We start from the raw sequence: 21,926 nt of genomic DNA on the forward strand, positions 1-21,926 counted from the left end.
ATTGACCATGCAATACGATATGATATTGCCCAGCAAGTTTTGTACATAGCATACGAGGAATTTGTCATATTTCAGCGCATTGTGCAAAACCCTGTAATATTACACAGACATATCGTGCAGACCAAAATATCTTTTATAAAGACCCTATTATGTATTATCACTTAAACTTCATAATACATGTATATGCAAAAAATATATACACAAGGCTACATAAGCAATCACAAAGGAATTATATAAAAGATGACTTTTATTTTGTAAATAAGCTAACAAAATCTTTTGATATCATGTGACAATATCTCACATTACATCCCTTTTATCAGCGCATAAATGACTGCAATTCACAGCTTTAGGGCCCAAGATCACCAACTACATAATATGAAATACAATAATTCCTCCTTAAACAAGTCAACTAATCTCTGGGCGTACATGCCCGCACTTGCATATGGGCAATTCAGTAAAATTATCAACCTTTTGGTAAGTCCGACCCCCATTTTTCTCAAGTCTTACTTCACTTCATGAACAGACCAAGTCATGGTCCTTTGTGAACATTATAGACTATCAAAAGAACAAGAAATCAGAGACAGAAAATTAAATGAAGGTCCCAGGAACAAGGGGTCGGACGTTCATATTTAATGGAATTGCCCATTTTTAAGTCATGTGTAAGGTGACTACAGTCATTTATACATAAACAGTTGTATGAAGCACCTCCCGAGGGCGTTTCACAAAGAATAATTTCACAAAAGATTAAGACTCATGGTTAAAGGTTAATGCACACACGGTGTCTAACACATAACGTCATAGACAACTATGCAGTAGTGCGCTTTCAACAAGCAGGATCTGACGAGGGAATTCCTACAGTTGTATGAAGCACCTCCCGAGGGCGTTTCACAAAGAATAATTTCACAAAAGATTAAGACTCATGGTTAAAGGTTAATGCACACACGGTGTCCAACACATGAAGTCATAGACAACTATGTGTAGTGCGCTTTCAACAAGCATGATCTGACGAGGGAATTCCTGATCTGACCAATGGGGTGATGTGTTATATGCTATACGCAAGTGGGAATTCCGTTGTGATTTTTATCATCCCACTTAACTCTTTGTGAAAACACCCCTGGGGGCCGTTTCATAAAGCTGTTCATAAGTTAAGAGCGACTTTAAGAACGTCTGGTGATCCTTTCTTACGCGCTAAACCATCGCCTACATGTATGGTGTATACCATTTACCATAAGAAAGGATAACCAGTCGTTCTTAAAGTCGCTCTTAAAGGGGAATCCAGCCTTGGCCATAAAATGTTATGTTGGGAAGGAGAAAAATAAATTAAACAGAATGGTGAAAGTTTGAAAGAAATCGGACAAGCAATGAGAAAGTTATAGCTGCTTTAAAATTGAGATCACTAATACTATGTAGATTTCAAATTGGCAACTGTGTAAGTAAATTATGACAAGGGGCAAGGACAACTATCCCATAGGCCATGTACTTTATTATCAGGGATTTGTGGTTTTCTCCTAAGTACCCATTCCCCTGGGGCAGTAATCTAAATATAACCCAGGTTGTATATTGTAGTATGTCCTCATGAAAGAAAAATATAATTTGAAATAAAACTTTTGGGAAAAATGACATTTTAGCCATAATATGTATTGGAGTACATGGAAGAGTAGTCCTTGCCTTACATCACTATGACATCCCATATGCGGCCAATTTGAAGTCTCCATGGGTATAGTGATTACCAATATTTACAACTTTTAAAAATTCATAACTTTCTTGTTGTTTGTCGAATATTGTTCAAATTTTCACCTATCAACTTGTCTGATTTTTCTTTTCCTTATGAAAACAAGTTTTTATTTGGGTTGGATTCCCCTTTAACTTACGAACAGCTTTATGAAACACCCACCCGGTCTAAAAGGGGTAGATCACTTCCAGAAATGTCACTGAACTCCAATAGATAAGACTTGACTGTCTGTACCTCAAAAAAGATAAAGCTGATATGCATTTTCAGTCAATTTGACACTCTCTTTGAGCCAAAAGTCTATTGACCCACTGTATAAAATTTGACTTCAAGAAACTACACATATTTCATAGACCTTAATGCCTGGGCTATCATAAGTAAAAAGAGGTACTTATCTTTGAAGTTACAAGAAGAAAGAAAATGAAAAATAAAATGATTTAAATTTAAGTTGAATATCAGATCAAAGAATATCAGAAAAAGATAAAAAAAAATACTAATAAACCATTAAAATAAACTCAGACCAAAATCATGGTAAAATACTAAAACCAGTGAAGCACAATTATTTTCTTCTTTATCAAATAAGTACTTCTATATTTTTCATTCATCTATTCTCTTTTTAGATTGATTTTTAAAAAGTCATAATCTCTAGGAAGCTCTGAAAATTATGTATGCCAAAAGTCGTCTTGAAAATTATAACACATAATCATACAATATCAACATTATTTACAGGAAAAAAAAGCATAAAAACAGATTAAAATACTTAACTAGTAATAAATGGTGGCTGGTCACAGACATGATTTGATTATATAGTTCACTCATTTTGGCATCATTAGAACAATTTACATCCTAAAATAACACAAGTCATCAAAACCATTTGATGATTTGCCAAGTATTTTCCTTGAAGCTCTTTTTTAATGTTTCGGGAACTATTTCATGAAAGTTGCCGGTACTTACAAAAACATCATTATCTGGCAATTACCACAGTTACTGCCACAGTAAGGGAAATTTCTAAGACCTAGCAACTTGTCGGATGACAAGGAAACCGTCTCCAGGTCAATGTGATGAAATGTTACTTCCAGGAGCATGACAAAACTGTTGTATTGCCGTCTACTTTGCAGCAGGGGTAAGCTTCAGACATTCCAACGTTGGTGCAACCAAGCTTGATCAGCTGTAATCATTTTACAATGTCCTGTGGTGAGTGAAGTCTTTAGTTTTATAAACCCGATGGCCTTTGAAGATGTTGCAACATGATGACGAAGATGGAATAAATTTGATATTGTTCCATGTAGATTCTTCAACACCGTTGGGGTTTGGTAGGGAAGCTTTGCAGCTACTTTGGCCATCAAAGTTTGTCCGATTTTTGTTTTTTCTTTCTTTTAGTGTTTTTTTGTTTGTTTTAGTCTCCTCACTTCTTCTTTGGTGGTGCTCTGAAAGACAAAACATACAAGAAAGGGATATGAGACAAAATCACTATTTTTGGGTCTATTCATACAGAAAGAGAACATCTTATAAATCATCAGGGCCCGTCTTACGAAGAGTTACGATTGATCCAATCAACGGTAGCTCTATGAAAATCCATCAGTGTCATAATTTTTTCTACAGGAAGTGTGCACAATGTCCTTTGTAAACAAAGAGAAGCACAGTGAATTTTCAAGACAATGATGAATGCATGAATATACATAACTAGAAAATATTTTTGGACAAATATGCATAATAGATGTTGACATTGCTGGCCGTCCATAGTTGCGATCGATCGCAACTCTTTGTAAGACGGGGCCCTGATGGGTATTTCATAAAGCTTGACTGGAACATGTTCTCAGGTGGTAAGTCAGCTACATAGGGATATATCACTTAGCTCAAGAAAGGGTCATTAGTCATGTGCAAATTCATTTGTAACTTAACAAACAGCTTTATGAAACTCCCATCACTTAGCGGTCAACCTTTATACAAAGTTAGTAATCCAGAAGCACAAAATTTATCATCTTTTAGAATAAAAGAAAATACTCTGTTGTGGTTCTGATATAATTATTCCAAGACCATACTGAAAGTAGGTTTAACTCAAATTAGTAATAATTTTGCATTAGTTTTGTCTTGGGGACTGAATAGGTACCAATTTGAATTTGCATTTAAAGGGGTGGTCCAGGCTGAAAATATTTATAGCTTAATACACAGAGTAGAACTCACTGAGCAAAACGCTGAAAATTTCATCAAAATCGGATAACAAATAATAAAGTTATTGAAGTTTAAAGTTTAGCAATATTTTGTGAAAACAGTTGTCATGAATATTCATTAGGCAAGCTGATGATGTCACATCTCCACTTTCCGTTTTCTTATGTTATCACATAAAATCACATTTTTTTTCATTATTTCATACTTGTGTGAATAAAATGTCTCCCTTATAATGAAATAAGTTGCAGCAATAAATATCTAATGCATTAAATCAGTTGTCAATCCAATTTTTCTAGTTCTTGGAGGAAAAAATTTGAATAAACCTAATTTCATATAATAAAATACAAAAGAACAAGTGGAGACGTGACATCATCAGCCCACTAATGAATATTCATGACAACTGTTTTTACAAAATATTACTAAATTTTAAAATTCAATAACTTTGCTACTTGTTGTCCGATTTTGAAGGAATTTTCTGCATTTTTCTCAGTGAATTCTACTCTATTTATCAAGCTATAAATATTTTCAGCCCGGACCATCCCTTTAAACATGCATCTACAAATCTTAGATCATTCTCTCTTCACAGATACAAGTCAGCCTGGTGGATTATTTCCTATTGGCAAAGGCAATTTGTCTGATTACCAACTCTACAATCATTTTGTCTATCATCAATTCATCCACTATCCACACGGTCTAATTGCCATTCCATCCAGTCACAATTTCGTCTAATAACTACGTGTAATTGGTCCAATAGCCAGTTAGTCCATAAACCATTTGGTCTTATTCAACTACGTGTTATTGGGCGAAAGGAATGAAAAGAAAATGGGTAATAGACCAACTGGCTATTAGAAGAAATGGTCATAGATGAACTGGTGATTAGACAAAGTGATTATTGGACAAAATGGTTGTTAGATAAAATGCTGGAGGGAATGGCATTAGACTAAATGAAGGTAGACCATGTGATGAGTGGACGAGTTGGCAGTAGATGAATGGACAGCTTACCAGCCTGGTACTTCACTCTGTAGCTTACCTGTATACTCCTACGACGACGGCGTGGTCCCTCTCGTAAGGTTCAAGGGTCAACTGCTCCTGGGGCTTGAGTTTCTCCGCTTGAAGTTTCTTGACCTCTCCGGCAAACACGGCTTCAGGTTGGGCCGTGGAATCAATGCAGTTGGCCTGATGGACAAAATAAATACGTTAGAATCTGTGTAATTAAAAACCCTTGGGACTATACAAATCTTATTGACACAATTAAGACTCAGAAGATTCAAAATAACACACTTTGCATATTCTGGTCTGAAGAAATGCTTTGACTATTGAAAATAGTGTTCAAGTTCTGCAATTTTTCAGACATTTAATTGTCAAGTCAGGTGATAAAATAGTACATTAAATAAGGTTTGCTTCTCTTGGCTCACCGAACACTAGTGTTGTTATTTACATTCAACACTCAGCCCTAGCATGAATGAGTGCATTTTGTGGTGAGGGATCAGTAACATTTGAGTATAACCATATGTGACTGAAACAGTAGCAAGAACTACTTCTTGAAAGTAAATTGCAATATTTGAACTCATTTGGGGGAAAAAAATGAATTTGTTGTGTTGACAAAGGGCACAAGCGCAGCAAGTGGGAATCGAACCCTGATCACCGGAATCTAAGACCCCCGCTCCACCGGCTGACCTTTCAAACCTCTGTTATGTACAACCCTAAGAAAATCTGGAAGCATAATTTAGTACAACGAATTAGAAAACACTGAAAATCATCATTTTACCTAATTAGTTTGCCATAAAAAACTGACCTTAATTGAGATGACAAAGTGGCCTTCGTTCTTGAGGAAGTTATGGGCGTTGATGGCGACTATCCTGGCTTGGTCTGGCTGTGCGACATCAGCAAAGACACAGTCTACCATACCTATAAAACAAAATAAATATGCAAGCATACTGTTAAAGATAATTGAAAATAGTTGCGGTAAATGCTGATTTCAAAAGAAGTTTGTAAAAGTAAAAGTAAGGCTAATTATTACAATATCGCAGGAGATCTAAATGTGGTGCACTTACATGAAATGAATTTTGTGAAATCATTAAATATTTGCTGAAAAGAAAAATCACACCAAAGATCCCCTACACAGATAAGCACATGTGGGACAGTGGACTATTCTTGCTTGGAAAACGACCCGACATGTTAGTTGAATTTCATGTTTGTTTTGCCAATTGCTCAGCAATTACACTTATCTTCCTGAATCATTTGACACAAATTTCTTTATTCATACCTACAGACACGTGGATTGTTCAATTTATTGGATTCCGTACATTTTCATGTCATTACCACAATTTGCATATAATATGAAGACTGTTCAAATGGCCAAAGAAGACATGAAAGTAGCAAGGGGAGGAGAGATGAAGGGTTGGCTTAAAGATAAATTCCAGTTCTGGTAACGATCTCTAAATGACATTTTACAGAATCTAATATAATGACCACCCAAGTGTCTGTTTGTATGAATAAAAAATATGTGCCAAAGGATTCTGGGGGGGGGGGGGGGCGATTCCTCAACATTTATTGTCTGCAATTGTCAGATCTGACAACTTTCTTTGGTTTTGATTGGCAGAGAAGCACTGCTACTATTTCATCTGACAAGTCCTTTCATGAAATGCTCCCGCCTGACCAGCAACAAATATACGATTAAATCTATGTAAAAGTCATTCATATAAATTTGACATTGTTTGGAGTCCTTATTCAAGATGAAACTCCAAACTATTAACATCATCAAAACAATCATGAAAGTAGTCATCACCTTACAGTGCACTCATTAACCAAGTTATGAAATACAGTCATAAGAATTTTGATGGTCAACCTGCTAGAGGTATGATGGAAAAATAACACACACAAAAAAAAAAGAAATTCAGAGATTTCGAGTAGATATACGTACCGACCAACATTCGGTATTTGTGTGGATGTCTGGCGTCTTCTATAATTGGAATGATGTTAGTTCGTTTCTTAGCTACGTTGATGAGATCACGCCCTGATCGATGTGAGAACTCTACTGCATAAACTAACCCCTCCTGAAATGAGCAGAGTATGTTACAATCAAAATCACTACTAACATATCTATTACAATTATAATTTCCATTATGAGCAGGTACAACTTAGAACCAACATTATAATCATTGTTCTCATCATCATGGCCGTCGTCATCATCATCGCCGTCAACATCATAATCATCACCATCAATCTAATCATCATCATAATCACCACCAACCTTATCAATATCATCACCACCACCACCACCACTCTCATCATCATCAGCACCACCACCACCACCACTCTCATCATCATCATCATCATCATCATCATCACCATCACCACCACCACCACCACTCTCATTATCATCATCACCACCACCACCACCACACTCATCATCATCACCACCACCACTCATCATCATCATCATCATCACCATCATCTCCACCACCACCACTCTCATCATCATCATCATCACCACCACCACCATCAACATCATCTTGATCATTAATCATCATCACCTATACCACCAACCTAATCATCATCTTCATCCTCATCCTCACTACCACCAACATCAAACACATTGATGACTAATACAAACACCACAATCACCACCACCACCACCACTGCCATTCCTCCTTACCGGTCCAACCAGATCCGAAACATGAGACACCGTCGTCCCTGATGCAGCACCCAGGTACAGAACCTTGCTTCCGGGTTTCATGTGTATGTGATCCACGCCACCCAAGATGGCTGCCGCTAGCTTCGATCTGAAAGGGTTCCAGGCTCTGTACTCCAACTTCTTCTCTCCCTCCTATTAAAGGTAAATGAAAGTAATTGCAGTGAACAGTTGTTGCATGAGAAAGCCTGTAAAGCCAAGCTTTCATTCTTTGTGAAATCATGAAATCTAAGCCGATGATTGGCAACACAGACAAGCTCATGTGGGACGGTGTATTATTATTACTTGGAATAAGACCCAGCAACTGCCTTGAACATCTTGTTTATTTTGCTAATTTCTTGAGATTTACACAATTTCCTCTAGAATCCTTAGGCATATAGACACTTGGATGGTCACTTTTAGGATTCTGTATGAACTCAATTTAAAATTGTTGCCACAACTAGCATTCATCAGTCAGGATAAAAAATTCTGAACAGATTAATGCAATATGGAGTTGGACGCAAATGAATTTTGATGGCTATATTCCTAGTGACACAGACCCCATTTACACATGGTCCATTTTAATTGACTCGGCCTCACGCCAGCATCCAGCCTTAAAAAATTTATGAAAGCGTTCTCACATAGCAGGAAGGTCGACTTGGTTCGGCGGACAGCAGCATGGCCACTTTGTGTATACACTTACGTCCAAGGCGGCATGAGGCCGGTCTCATGCTGCCTTCACTTGTATGTGTAAATGGGGTCAATATATTATCAAAAAAAGACACATATCTTTAAAAAAAACAAAACAAAAATGTTACGTCTGCTCTATCTAGAGGCTCCAAGTTTTTTTTTTTACATCATACGCACAATAATGAAGGGGGGGCGGGGTAGTACATACCTCAATACTTATCCTCTTCTCTCCATAGACTGATTCCCCAGGCACCAAGTTCTTGGTGACCAATGCATCCTCCTTGCCTCTGGCAATAAATACACCTGAAAAACAGAGAAGTGACTGGTAAACGGAGTCTAGAGCAGAACAATGATCTCTCCACAGCTAGCTGTACTTTGAACTACTTAATGAGAATCAATACAGCTAATCCTTAAAGATAATCCCTTTTAATCCTGCTTTATAGCCATTGTCTACTACACAAAAGCTTGAGTAAAATAAAAAAGTACAAGGTTTGCAAGTGGCATTTGAACTTAAGCAAAGCGTTATCTTCATGATATATACACAAGAAAATCCAGACTTTTTTACCAATATCTAGATATGAATATAACTAAATTCATGCAGTATTGCATAAGCAAAGGAATTATAATTCTTTATTAGAAAGATAAAGAAAAAAAGATCAAATATTATTCAATATCAATGATTCTGAACAAACTTTATAATTCAAGGAGTTTACAACTCACCATCTGCCTAAAAAATAACACGAAGTCGTAGGTATTTACACTCTTATTCTAAGAGCACAACGTTCTTCTAATCTGACTTACCAACCAAACATGTGCATCTCTTTGAGGATGTGCATAACACGGGTGTTACGGCTCAGACAATAAACAACTTTCTCAACAACTTGACTTCGGATCAAAGTGAAGAAATTGCTTTTGTTCATCATCGCCAATAACAAGGTCCCTTAAAATTCATGGTTCTTAAAACCTTTCTTAATGAACATATTACAGTGTCAAGAATGACTAACGTTTTTAAAGGGACCATACACTTGCAAGAGTAGGTCAAAACTGGAGCTGAAATTGAGAGAAAACATGACAAGATCTAGTGAGTAAAATAATGGCTGCACTAATTGCTGATACAGTTAAGCGATACTAAAATCCCTCTAAGTAAATCATTAAAGCTTAAAAACAGCAGGCTAGTTTCATCATATCAGCTACTTGAACCCTAGCCTATAATTTAGACAGAAGCAGCTGCTATATCTCTGCTGCTACACTAGAACGGGCGATTCGCCATTTGTTCCCGCAACAATTGCTCTGGGCTTTATTTTGTCTAAGATATTACGCTAGGGTAAGGACTGCAATGGGGTTTTATGTTAGGTTTAGGGTAGAAGGTACAGTACTCATTCCATTAAAGGGGAATCCAGCCTTGGCCATAAAATGATGTGTTGGGAAGGAGAAAAATAAATCAAACAGAATGGTGAAAGTTTAAAAGAAATTGGACAAGCAATAAGAAAGTTATAGCTGCCTTAAAATTGAGATCACTAATACTATGTAGATTTCAAATTGGCAACTGGGTAGGTAAATTATGACAAGGGGCAAGGACAACTTTCCCATAGGCCATGTACTTTATTATCAGGGATTTGTGGTTTTCTCCTAAGTACCCATTCCCCTGGGGCAGTAATCTAAATATAACCCATGTAGTATATTGTTTTATGTCCTCATGAAAGAAAAATACAATTTGAAATAAAACTTTTGGGAAAAATGAAATTTTAGCCATAATATGTATTGGAGTACATGGAAGAGTAGTCCTTGCCTTACATCACTATGACATCCCATATGCGGCCAATTTGAAGTCTCCATGGGTATAGTGATTACCAATATTTACAACTTTTAAAAATTAATATCTTTCGTTTTGTTTGTCCAATATTGTTCAAACTTTCACCTATCATCTTGTCTGATTTTTCTTTTCCTTATATTTATTTGGGTTGGATTCCCCTTTAATGTGTACAATTTGCAGTGGAGAAATTATTGCCGGACCAAATGTCATAAACCGCCCTCAGCTAATACAACCTCCTAAAACCCTTAAAATTGTTTGTGTACATATTTACATCATTCCATTATTATACAAGTGAATTACATTGGGATGACAGGTAGTAAAATAATTAAAATCCCATAGTCCCATACCTTGCAGTCTGTGAGGTTCTATGACGACCCTAGCACCACCTCGCATCCCACCGCGACCACCTGTAGTAAAAGAAATTCCATGGCCCAGAAATTATTTCCCCGAGCATTAAATGGTATCTTCAATAATTTTGCCAAAAAATATTACCAATATATTTCAAATAAAATTTTATTCATTTTAAACAGCTAATAAAAAAAAAAACCAGTCATTTGCATGAATACAATACAATGATGATGAAAAAAAAAAACCAACGTAAAAATCCCGAGACAACAGATTATGAAGCATATGGAGGGAGATAACGTTAAAATATGTTCACCTAAGTTATCCCCTAATAATCTCGTAAAAGGTGACAAGGGTCCCATAACACAAAGGTTAGTGATTTATTGTAAACTTGAATTTCACGATTGATTGTACATTGTAGTCAATGCAATCATAGAAAAATCATAGAAAAATGTCCTAAGATCATTGCTAAGCTTTGTTACGGACCCCAGGTGTTCAATACAATCTTGTTAATAAAATATGCAGATTGAAAATGTAAACAAAACGATAGCAAAGGTAATATTCTCCTGATTCATTCATGAAAAATATATATCATGGAATAATAAGTTTGATAAAAAAATCTTCTCTTTTCATGAAGTTGGATCTCCTCATAATAGGGAGTTCACGCTTCCACGGCGCAATACGCCTTCGGAAGCATTGAGAATGTATTATCAAATGCCCTTTATAACGAAGCAGTCTTTGTCAAGAGTTATAATTAAAGAGGAAGTTCACCCTGAAGAATACTTTGTGGTAAAAATAGCAGAAAAAATATTGAAAAATATTGGTGAAGGTTTGAGGAAAATCCGTTAAAGAGTAAGAAAGTTATTAGAGTTCAAAGTTTTGCATTTGTGACGTCATAAACGAGCAGCTGCCCCATGTGTTATGTAATATAAAATGTATGAATTTCAAATTTTGCATGGTCCCTGATGACTTAATTTTGTTTTCTATTCATGATCGGGTGTGAAGTAATTTGTCTATTTATATACAAAAGGTACAGTGAAAACCATTTTCAATTTTCTGAAAAAATGACATTTCATTGATTTTTCACCATTCGCTATGTAGGAATGCTACTCGCATATGACGTCACAAATCAAATAATTGAAATTCTAATTATTTTTTAATTATCTGATGAATTTTTCTCAAACCTTCGGCAATATTTTTATTATTTTTTCTGCTATTTTTACAATAAACTTTTTGCCAGGGTGAACTTCCCCTTTAATCAGAGCAGCAGATATGTCCATGACTCTGGATGTACAACATCTTTGTAATTTTTTTCATCAGCTCAGAAACTTGAGACAAACCTGCTGTTCTGGGCCCCATCTTACGAAGAGTTACGATTGATCCAATCAATCGTAACTATGGAAATCCATCAGTGTCATGATTTTTTCTACAGGAATTAAGCACAATGACCTTTGTAGACAAAGAGAAGCACGGTGAATTTTCAAGAAAACAACGAGTGCAGATATATACATCATAGTTAGAAAATATTTTGAACAAACATGCTTTAAAGGTGTTGACGTTGCTGACTTTCCATAGTTGTGATTGTTCAGATCAATCGCAACTCTTTGTAAGACGGGGCCCTGGTTCACCAAGTTTTGACAAAGACTTCCAAGCTGTTCATTGTCATTTGACGGGCATTTTCACTACATTCGCTGTGTTCTTGTGCCCGACCCTTTGAAGAACTACTTCCTGACCCAGAGCGACCTACCTCTTCCTCCCCTACCCCGGGGGCCACCTCGCCCTCTTGGTCCACCTCGACCACCAAATCCTGAAAAGGTTAATCATAGAAAAGAGAGATATCAGTTAGGATTTAGAACTGGATGCAGTGAGTAAACAAGAAATAATGAAAGACAATAACATCATAATACAGGATTTGTATAGCACAAGTATCCACCTTGCTAGGTGCTCAAGGCGCTCCGATATTACCCGGGCTAAGCTAGTCTGCCGATTCTGGTGCGCACAGCTTTTTGAGGAATTACTTCCTGCCGGTACCCATTTACCTCACCTGGGTCGAGTGCAACACAGTGTGGATAAATTTCTTGCTGAAGGAAAACACGCCATGGTTAGGATTTGAACCCACGACCCTCTGTTTGAAAGGCGAGAGTCAGAACCACTAGACCACGACGCGCCCATAAAGAGTTTAAAGACACGAAGCTTTGTGATAAATTACAATTGATTTTTGTGATTGAATGTACATTGTGTCCAATGTACTCGATCCAGAAATTTTGCTCTTTGCCGTCACCATATCCACTGATGTAATATTATTATTTTTTAATGCATGAAAATGACAAATGAATAAAAAAAAATGTTTTTGCCAATTTGAGGAGCGGAAAATCAGATTACCAGTAACATTGACCTTCTGAAAGCTGTGTACTTCTATATAGTATGCACCTGGCTCAGGTTATTAACAACATTCTCAACAGGATACATCAGTTCAAAGTGAAGAAATTGTTTTGTTCATCATTGCCAGGTGAAAAGAACTGTGATGCAGTTAAAAAAATATGAAAATGCCCCCAAAACAGAACAGTTTGGTTTAAAAAGTGGGTTGAAAATACTCACCTCCTCTGCCGCCGCCTCCCCCTCGTCCTCCGCCGAATCCCCCTCGTCCTCCGCCAAAGCCCCCTCGGCCACGCCCTCCTCGATCTCCTCCACCTCCCCGGAAGCTACCTCGTGGTGAGAATCCTGTCAGAGGGAAAATACATCAATAGAGATTAAAGCCAATACGAACCACTATCCTCATCTAGCACCTCCTCGAGTCATCAACTACTCAAATCTGGCCAAGATTCCTAAACCACAATGTGACATTCTGGGGGGCGGGTGGCCACCTACATGTACATTGATGAGTGGATACCATGCGCGACCCCAAAAATATGTAAAAAGATGTCTTTCCAATATAGGGCATATTATTACGTATGTAACCTAATAAGGGTGTCAAAAACATAAAATCAATGTATTAAGTTTTAATAAACCAGGGAATTGGGAGTTGCGCGACAGATGAGTCAGTCACTGTTTTTTCCCCTTTCAAGTTTTTTTTCCGTTTTGGTGCATTTCAGGCCAAAACGGAATAATCTTTATTTTGGCCCAGTTTTTTTGTATATTTTTATGAAATTAAGATGAGCCCCGTCAGGGAGGATTTTGCATTGTTAACCCCTTATGGCGGCTGCATGATCGCGAGCCATCTGTGTACGAGCAGAAAGTTAAAAAAAATTAAAATGTTAAAAAACTCCTTGAGACAGCTGCCAGCTGTTTGTCTGAGAATTCAAAAGATAACAAGATCGGGGCAAAATACAGCCTTTCCTGATTGCGATATTTGGAAAGGCAGTGGGAATTTTATATGTTTATTGACCTCAAATATGACTGAGAGACTTGCCATGACATACGGTAGGCCTAATTTCTGGTGGGAAAATTTACTTGAAGTTGAAGTCGGCTGGTGCGAAACTGCATCATCGCCGCGCAGATTTTGCCCCCTTTTCAGAAGACAGAATAATATGGACTTGTAAATTATATGCAATATTCATTATGATCAAGGTGTTCAGGATTATATGATGTATTACTTATGATAAATAAATAGCTTTCTAAGCTATTGTTGTCCTAACTCTTTTTATAGAATTACGGTGCTAACAGAAATTTCAACAGATGGGACTGATGTCAAGCAATCACTTCACAACATGTTGGCAAATTAACTTGTTTTCTGCCTTTCACAAGTATACATGAATAAAATTAATTCTACACGAAGCTTTCTTGTGTTTTTTCATACGAAGGAATAAATAATGATCAGTGATATTTACCTGGTCTACCCATATTTGTCGTGTTTCTGACTTTTTGTTCAGTTCTCTGCACGTGTTCGTCTGAAATCCAACAACTCTGTCATCACGCGTGGACGCTGTTGCAATTATAACAGAAGAGGGAGGCAGACTAGTTGAGTTGAGCAAGCGAGCCAGCATCGTGACACGGGTTGTGTGGTCAATTGTCAACTCACGATCGTAAAAGGTTATGAGTTCAAGTCCCCGCTCTGCCATTGTCCCCACTTTTGATAAAAGGCCCAAGAGCAATTTCTGTCGTCTCTTAGGTCAGCCACTGTGCCTGATTTACTGAGATGTAAGCTGCTTCCTATGTATAAAAAAAATGGGGCTTGGCGTTTGTACGCCTTTGAACGGAATTACCATCCGGTTCACTATAGGCCTATAGGGAGGGGGGGGGGGCACAGCCGGCCCGTGCCCCCCCCTTGAGAGGCACAAATAAAATTTGTGAAGAAAAAATGCCGTTAAAACAGAAGTGTGCCCCCTTTTTTTGCTTGGCAATTTTTTCCGTGGACGAAATGTTCTTCATTTTTTGTTAAAAACGGCCCCCTTTTTTTTGCTTGGAAAAATATGCCCCTCTTTTGGAAAATCCTGGATCTGCACCTGATCCGGTTAACATAACAGAAACAAAAACTTGTGGTGCGATAGGTAGAAAATTGGTTAAAAATCAAAGAAACATATCTGGGAGATATTTTCCTAACGCAAATTGATATAGGCCTATTCATACGTCATGCGAAACACAGCTCCTCCGTATCCATATTATATCAACGCCATGGCAGGAGCCCCTCTGTAATATCAACTATTTCAACGCAACATGAAAACCTTTTATTTCAACACATTCACCCGAAAATGAACCGCGTGAAAGTGCATACAACAATCAATTGATCCCCAGGCAAGTTTCGTACATGAGATGAACATTTTTTCATCATTATCTCATGAAGTCGTTAATTCATTTTGGAGAGATGTATTTTATGCGATACTTTTATGGATTCAAGAGAAAGGAAATAGTTGGCTTATCCGGTCCTTTGTGAAGAAACAATTCTATTCAAATTCGGCAAAAGGCTTGTATATTTTCAATCTTGGTATGGAAAGGTCTTTAGAATAGATTTATTAATAATTTGATTGATGATAGGGATGATTTTGTTTTAAAGTATATTATTTGTAGTATTTTTCTTTAAGTAAAACAATGCAGCGTCGATATCGAGTGAATGTTAAAAATTAGGAATATATAAACCTTATACCTACACATATTAATATATTAGTACATGACGGAAAAGGATGCCAATATATCTATAATGTGATTGGTAAAACAAAATGTATTCATTATGTTCAAACTGGGATCGACGTTAATTTTAGATGACGCTCATAATATAAAAATGCAGCAGAAATACCATATCATGATATTTCGTTTTATACTTCAGATATTAGTTTAAGATATTTTCAGTATAGTAAATATAATATTATTTTGAATAAACATTATTGTATAAGATGAAGATCGCTGGAGTTTTGTACATATTTATCGGAATGTAAAATTAGGAAGGAAACAGAAAATTTGATAAATGAAGATTAGTCAGGTGAATGTCAAGTTGTCATTTTTTCAAGCAATTTACTGAAAATGGCAATCCTTCTGCAAATTGTAAATTTCTTACAAATTTCTTAAAATTCTTTGGTCATATATCACATTTGTTTACAATGACATTATATGGATTCTGGGTTAAATCATAATAGGTATCACTAATCTGTGTGAGATTAGTGACTGGAATTCGATGTGTGTGTGTATTTGAATTTTGTCAGACGTGTATCAATCAGATATGATTATTTACTCCTGGGACCGACCTTTAACGTCACCATCCGAAAGACGTGACCAGGGCTCGAACCTCTGCATCAATTTGTAACTTCCCCACAGCTTGGATTACAGGCGCACACCACAACTGGGCGTTGTGGCGTGCTCACTTAACATGATTTTGAACTGTAGCTGGCGCTATACCACTTTCGGAATTAGAGACAGTAAAATCGATAAAGGTTATTGATATATCATTGATAAATACATTGGCTATTGTGAATATACTATCATGCTATAAGATTTAATTTATTCGTTACTACGTAAATGAAATTATTATGTTATGACGCAGATTTCAAAACAGTCAAGCTCATCAATATAATGTTCCTAACTAGAGATGGCGCTATACGCCGTCCGTCTTCCGACCCTCAATATTGTCTGCATTTTTATTCCTCTTTCAAGAAGAAAAATAAAAATTCAGAGTTCACAATTCTGACTTTGAAGTTCTTATATTGCTTTATTAAAAAATGATATTGAAATTTTCTTCATGATGCGAGTTGCAAGCAAGAGCTGATTTTTTTAAAAAAGTGGCGGAACCAGCTTTCGTCAATGGGGGATGGACGGAAAAAAATATTTTCATCCACATTCCCGATCGGCTGAAAATAACTTTTTTTTTTTTTTTTTTTTTTGGGGGAAGTCTTAACCTTTGACTGACGTTTAAAGTATATCCTAATTTTATGTTTATGAAATATATATATATGAATATGTATATATATATATATAAATATGTATATATATATATATATATATATATATATATATATATATATATATATATATATATATATAAAAGCATCTCGTAAGCCCTATACAAACGCGAGCTTAATGTTTTGTTGTTAATATTTCACATAGGGCCTAACGCTTTTACATGAAAATTTAACATTCTGGGCAGTTCTTTTGTCATCATGAACACTAAATGTTATGTGCGAGTTTGAATCGCGAGCAGAACTTTTTTTAGTAAAAGGGACCTAATAAGGACTGTTTGCAGTAACTCATGAAGAGGATGCATATTTCACTAATCCCCCCCTCAAAAAAAATAACGCGATCGAGAAGAGCCTGCTAAAATTTTGTGATATTCCGACCTGAAAAGTGGACATTGTAAGCACTTGCTCTAATGGGCAGTGGTATGTTACTAAGCACTTCATGCGACGGCTCAAAATTTTGATATTCCGACCCTAAAAAAATGACAGTTTAAGCACGCTTTTAAGGACAAGTCCATCACAACAAAAAGTTAAATTGAGTAAAAAGAGAAAAATCAAATTAGCATAATTATGAAAATTTCATCAAAATCGGAAGTGAAATAAAAGTTAGTCTTAAAGTTTCGCTTAATTTCACAAAACAGTGATATGCACATCCTGTTGGTATGCAAATGAGGGAACTGATGACATCACTCACTATTTCTTTTGTATTATGAAGTGTGAAATACTTAAATTTTCTTCTCATTGTCATGTGAAATTAAGTTTTATTCCTTCCTAAACATGTGGAACTACCATTGTTTTATTTTTTTTTTGGTTCAGTCAAGTTGGTCGGTCATTATTGTCAAATCTGTAACTGAAATTGAATATAATTCAAATAATAATTATTATAAAGAAATATTTAGTGAGGGACATCATCAACTCTCTTATTTGCATATCACTGAATATTGTGCATAAAATACTGTTTTGTGAAATTTAACAAAACTTTAAAATGTCATAATACTTCTTTGTTTTATATCCGATTTCAACGAAATTTTCAGCGTTATGCTTGTTTACTTTTTTCTATGATTCAAATCAACATTTTCTGGGGTGGACTTGACTTTTAATAAAGAACAACAAGCGCAAACAGGACAAAACATTTAAACAGGACATAACTTCACTCTTAGTATAGTCATGAACATGATGGGTATCAATTTAAAACATTGATAAGAGCGCGAGTGGAAAATTTGTGATATTCCGATCTGAAAATATATTTTTTCATTTTCATTTTTCATTTATTTTTCATGTATTTATTTATCTCATTAAGCTTTTGTTGCGAGACCTAAAAAGAGACATCATATGCAATTTTTGAAGACATTAAGGGTGTGTATTTTCTTTAATAATGATGAATGCGGAGCGGTAGCTGAAAATTTGTGATATTCCGATCTAAAAATAAATATTCTGAGCATGTCGATTTTTTTTGCGATTTATCCCTACAAACGGGACATTAATTAAGTACTTTAAATGGTATTGTAAGAATGCGTATCGAACTAATAATATACAGATATAGAGAGGGAATATTTTTGAGAGTTTTTATGAGATTCTATGAAGAGGAACGTATCTCACTTCTTGAATAATGGGAGGGCGTAGCGCGAGCCGATTTTTTTTCTATATCCAATACTTTTTTGCATAATGATCAGAATGCTTATTTCGCTGAAACAAAGTAATGAAAACTCAAATCGCGAGCATGACAAGCAGAATAGTATATTGACTTGAAATTCATATATTTCATGCCCTATGCAAAGCAAGCGCGAGCGAAAATTTTGATTTCATATATTAATGACCTGAAAGTTTGTATATTTTACAATTCCCCTCCGTTCATATCATTCACTTTTATTCCTTCTCTCACCTTTCTTATTTTTTCGCCTTTCTTTCTTCCCCTCTATTTTTTGGCGCCACCATTAGGAGGCTGCGGCTACTATGCCCCCTCCGGATCCGCCAATGATTTTTAGTACATTAAAATGTGTTAGCTAATCTTTTTTTGATTGACTTGATTTTTTTATTGTTATAATGTGAAACGTATAATGCATAATGAATGAAAGCGCAAAGCGCGAGCTTCTCTTCCTATTTGCACTGACAATGTACACTGTTAAAAAACCCCCCTGATTTTACAGAAAAAAGAAAGAAGATTTTGCAAAAAACAATAACAGAATCACTCTGTAAATTCATAAAACAGGAATGTTTCTGCAATTTAACAGAACAGTTCTGTTAACAAAGGGGAAAAGGGTGTTTTATTAAAGGAAATTTGTAAGGTTCCATACACCAAATACCAATTTCCAGTAAGATTGCAGGTGTTCTCAAGACTCTGCTGCAGGAACTTCTTTTATTTTAAGGATAAATTTTCTAACAGTGTAGGGGTGGGGGCACGTCTGCTATAGGCCCTGGATCCACCTCAATATACTTTTTTAAAAAATGTTATTTATAATGCCATTTATATTACCCTACTTTCCATGTTACAACTTGAGGGTTAATTGCATTCTTTGATTTAAAAAAAAATTGAGGATCAAGTTATTTGTTGAATGATTGGTCATTTTGTTTTTGTTTTTCTATAGCATACATGTTCATTTATGTATTGATTACTAATCTATTTATTGTGTTACTTCATTGATTGATTGATAACTTTATTTATTTATTTATCTTATTTATCTGTGTATTTATTCATCCATCTTTTTTGCTTGTTCTGAAAAGGGAAATGGGAAATATAATGATAACAACAATAATCATTACAATGATAATAATAGTAATAATGCTGATGACGATGATAATAATAATGATAACGATAATAGTAATAATCGTGGTCTAGTGGTACGGCTCTCGTCTTTCAATCAGAAGAACGTATATAGGATTTTATTTCTCGAATGCTTTAGCACCTATGGCGGCTCAGGTACAGCCGAGGTCATTTAAAGGTCAAGTCCACCCCAGAAAAATGTTGATTTGAATCAACAGAGAAAAATCAGACAAGCATAATGCTGAAAATTTCATCAAAATTGGATGTAAAATAAGAAAGTTATGGCATTTTAAAGTTTCGCTGATTTTTCACAAATTATATACGCAATTTAGTCATGCAAATGAGAGAATCGACGATGTCCCTCACTCACTATTTCTTTTGGTTTTTATTGTTTGAATTATACAATATTTCAATTTTTAAAAATTTGACAAGAAGGACCAACTTGACTGAACCATAAAATGTTGAACAAGGGTAATTCCACATGTTCAGGGAAAAATTCAACTTTGTTTCACAGGACAATAAGGAGAAAATAAGAATATTTTATATTTCATAGAATGAACTAGTGAGTGAGTGATGTCATGAGATTGATGCAGACTGAACTATTTTCTGAAATCAAGCGAAACTTTAAAATGTCATAACTTTCTTATTTTTCATCCGATTTTGATGAAATTTTTAGTGTTATGCTTGTTGGATTTTTCTCTTTTTATTCAAATAACTTTTTGTTGGGGTGGACTTGTCCTGATACCAAGTGTCAAGCGCAGTAGAGTGTATGCAATTATAGTAGCTGCATGCATATTATGACCATGCATCCTCCTTCTTCTTATTATTATATTATCATTATTTATGACTAATGGTATAAACTAAGATAATTATAGAAATGAATTATATAGCGCTATGATCATTATTCTACATCCAACTGAGGGTTGTTAGAAAGAATTATACTCATTTCGTGTAATTTCGCAATCAATTCATATTTTGTCAACTTTCCACTTCTAGTTATCGTATTTAGTGGATTCTCGTTGCTTTAACTCTTTTAATTCTTTCTTGACATCCTCGTGTTATTCACCACACTCGTTCTCTGTAAAGGACAGTCCTGGATACGGTAACATTTTTGTAATCCAATTCCGTCTTGATTTTATTTTCGTCTTCACTTTATTTTATTGTATTTTATGATATATATCGATCTGTTTTTGTAATGTATAATATTTTTTTTATAACTCAGTTTTTATTGATAAAATAATTATACAAAAACAATCAAGAAAGTAATTACATGGAATATCACACACAGCATGACCGTAATATAAACAAAACGAACAAAAAAAGAAAAAGGAATAAAGGAGGTACATGAATTTCATCACATAGAGATTAATAAAGATAGCCATGAAAATTTACAGCAAATTACAGCTCAAATCTCCATTTGCGGAAATGAAGAGTTATTTGCCTTGCTCTTTTGCTATCCTATACTCTGTTTCTCTGTTAACATTCAAATAAAATTTAAAAGCTTGGTATAGGTGGGAGAGTTATTTTGGAATTTACAAATATGAATAAAACATTTCAGTAAAAGAAAAATATAAGTCACAAATCTATCGTCTTTGTATATCCAAACATTCTTTCAAAGGGTGTAAACTTTATGTTAATATGCATTTTTTATTATATCATTTTAATTGATGTACCGTATTCTTTGTAAATATTGTCTACATTGAATAAATATTCAGGACCTGCAAGGACAGTAGTTTGTATGCCTGCTAAGGCTTCCCCGATTAAATTAAACTGAAAATTTCCCTCCTTTTCCATCTTAATTTAATTTCTATTGAAATATAGTATACATATTTAAAACCTATACAATGTGTTGCCCAAATTGTCTAATTGTTTTTTCATTTCATTTCATTTCATTCGTTTATTTCCATTTTCAACAATTACAGTTTCTTCTGTACATGTTGACATATATAAATAACAAAACATATTTCAATTATTCCTGTACAGAAAATTATATTCAAGATTATTACAAATCAGGTTGAAAATGGAGGAGGCTGCTAAAAAGCGGAGCTTGTAGAGTGCAGCCTCCTAATAAATATTCTTGCAGTTGTTTAGCATATAAAAAAAATAAAGTACCAACTTGAGCATGACCAGTTGAATTAAAAAGAAAAATTGGAAATAAAAATAGAAAAGGAAATAAGAAAAAGAGAGATTAAAGGTCTCCAGAATCCAGCCCAGCACTCACAGACGGACCTCGCCGATCAACAGGAAAACGAAAGAGATGTATAAGTGTACGTGACATAATAAACATGTTTGATTAAAAAAATACAAGAGCTTGAGTGATGAAGAGTTAAATTCAATGGTTATCTTGAAGAAATTTTTTGAACTTA

At 35.3% G+C, this 21,926-nt stretch overlaps 1 protein-coding gene and 1 long non-coding RNA gene across 2 annotated transcripts; both read right to left on the minus strand.

Moving 5' to 3' along the window:
* Positions 1 to 231: 231 nt before the first annotated feature.
* Positions 232 to 1,160, minus strand: LOC121419922. Its single transcript, XR_005970658.1, has 2 exons — positions 872 to 1,160; positions 232 to 705 (listed from the first exon to the last, which is right to left on the minus strand). It is a non-coding gene; the product is annotated as an uncharacterized LOC121419922 (long non-coding RNA).
* Positions 1,161 to 3,123: 1,963 nt separating this feature from the next.
* LOC121419921 (rRNA 2'-O-methyltransferase fibrillarin-like) lies at positions 3,124 to 14,356 on the minus strand. The gene is made up of 10 exons (XM_041614411.1): positions 14,247 to 14,356; positions 13,018 to 13,140; positions 12,167 to 12,226; positions 10,422 to 10,481; positions 8,470 to 8,564; positions 7,557 to 7,727; positions 6,822 to 6,954; positions 5,694 to 5,806; positions 4,929 to 5,074; positions 3,124 to 3,156 (listed from the first exon to the last, which is right to left on the minus strand). The coding sequence occupies exons 1-10, from the start codon at positions 14,257 to 14,259 to the stop codon at positions 3,135 to 3,137; spliced, it is 936 nt and encodes a 311-aa protein (XP_041470345.1). The 5' UTR covers positions 14,260 to 14,356; the 3' UTR covers positions 3,124 to 3,134.
* Between the last annotated feature and the right edge of the window lie 7,570 nt (positions 14,357 to 21,926).

This window comes from Lytechinus variegatus, chromosome 8, assembly GCF_018143015.1.
Source record: "Lytechinus variegatus isolate NC3 chromosome 8, Lvar_3.0, whole genome shotgun sequence".
Taxonomy (NCBI): Eukaryota; Metazoa; Echinodermata; class Echinoidea; order Temnopleuroida; family Toxopneustidae; genus Lytechinus; species Lytechinus variegatus.

Bases quoted from the DNA above. Each gene is read 5' to 3' on its own strand.
- LOC121419921 (XM_041614411.1), bottom strand. The intron at 12,227-13,017 runs GTGAGTATTTTC...TAACCTTTTCAG, and splicing joins GGGAGGCGGCGGCAGAGGAG to GATTTGGTGGTCGAGGTGGA. The intron at 7,728-8,469 runs GTATGTACTACC...TACCTTTAATAG, and splicing joins AGAAGAGGATAAGTATTGAG to GAGGGAGAGAAGAAGTTGGA.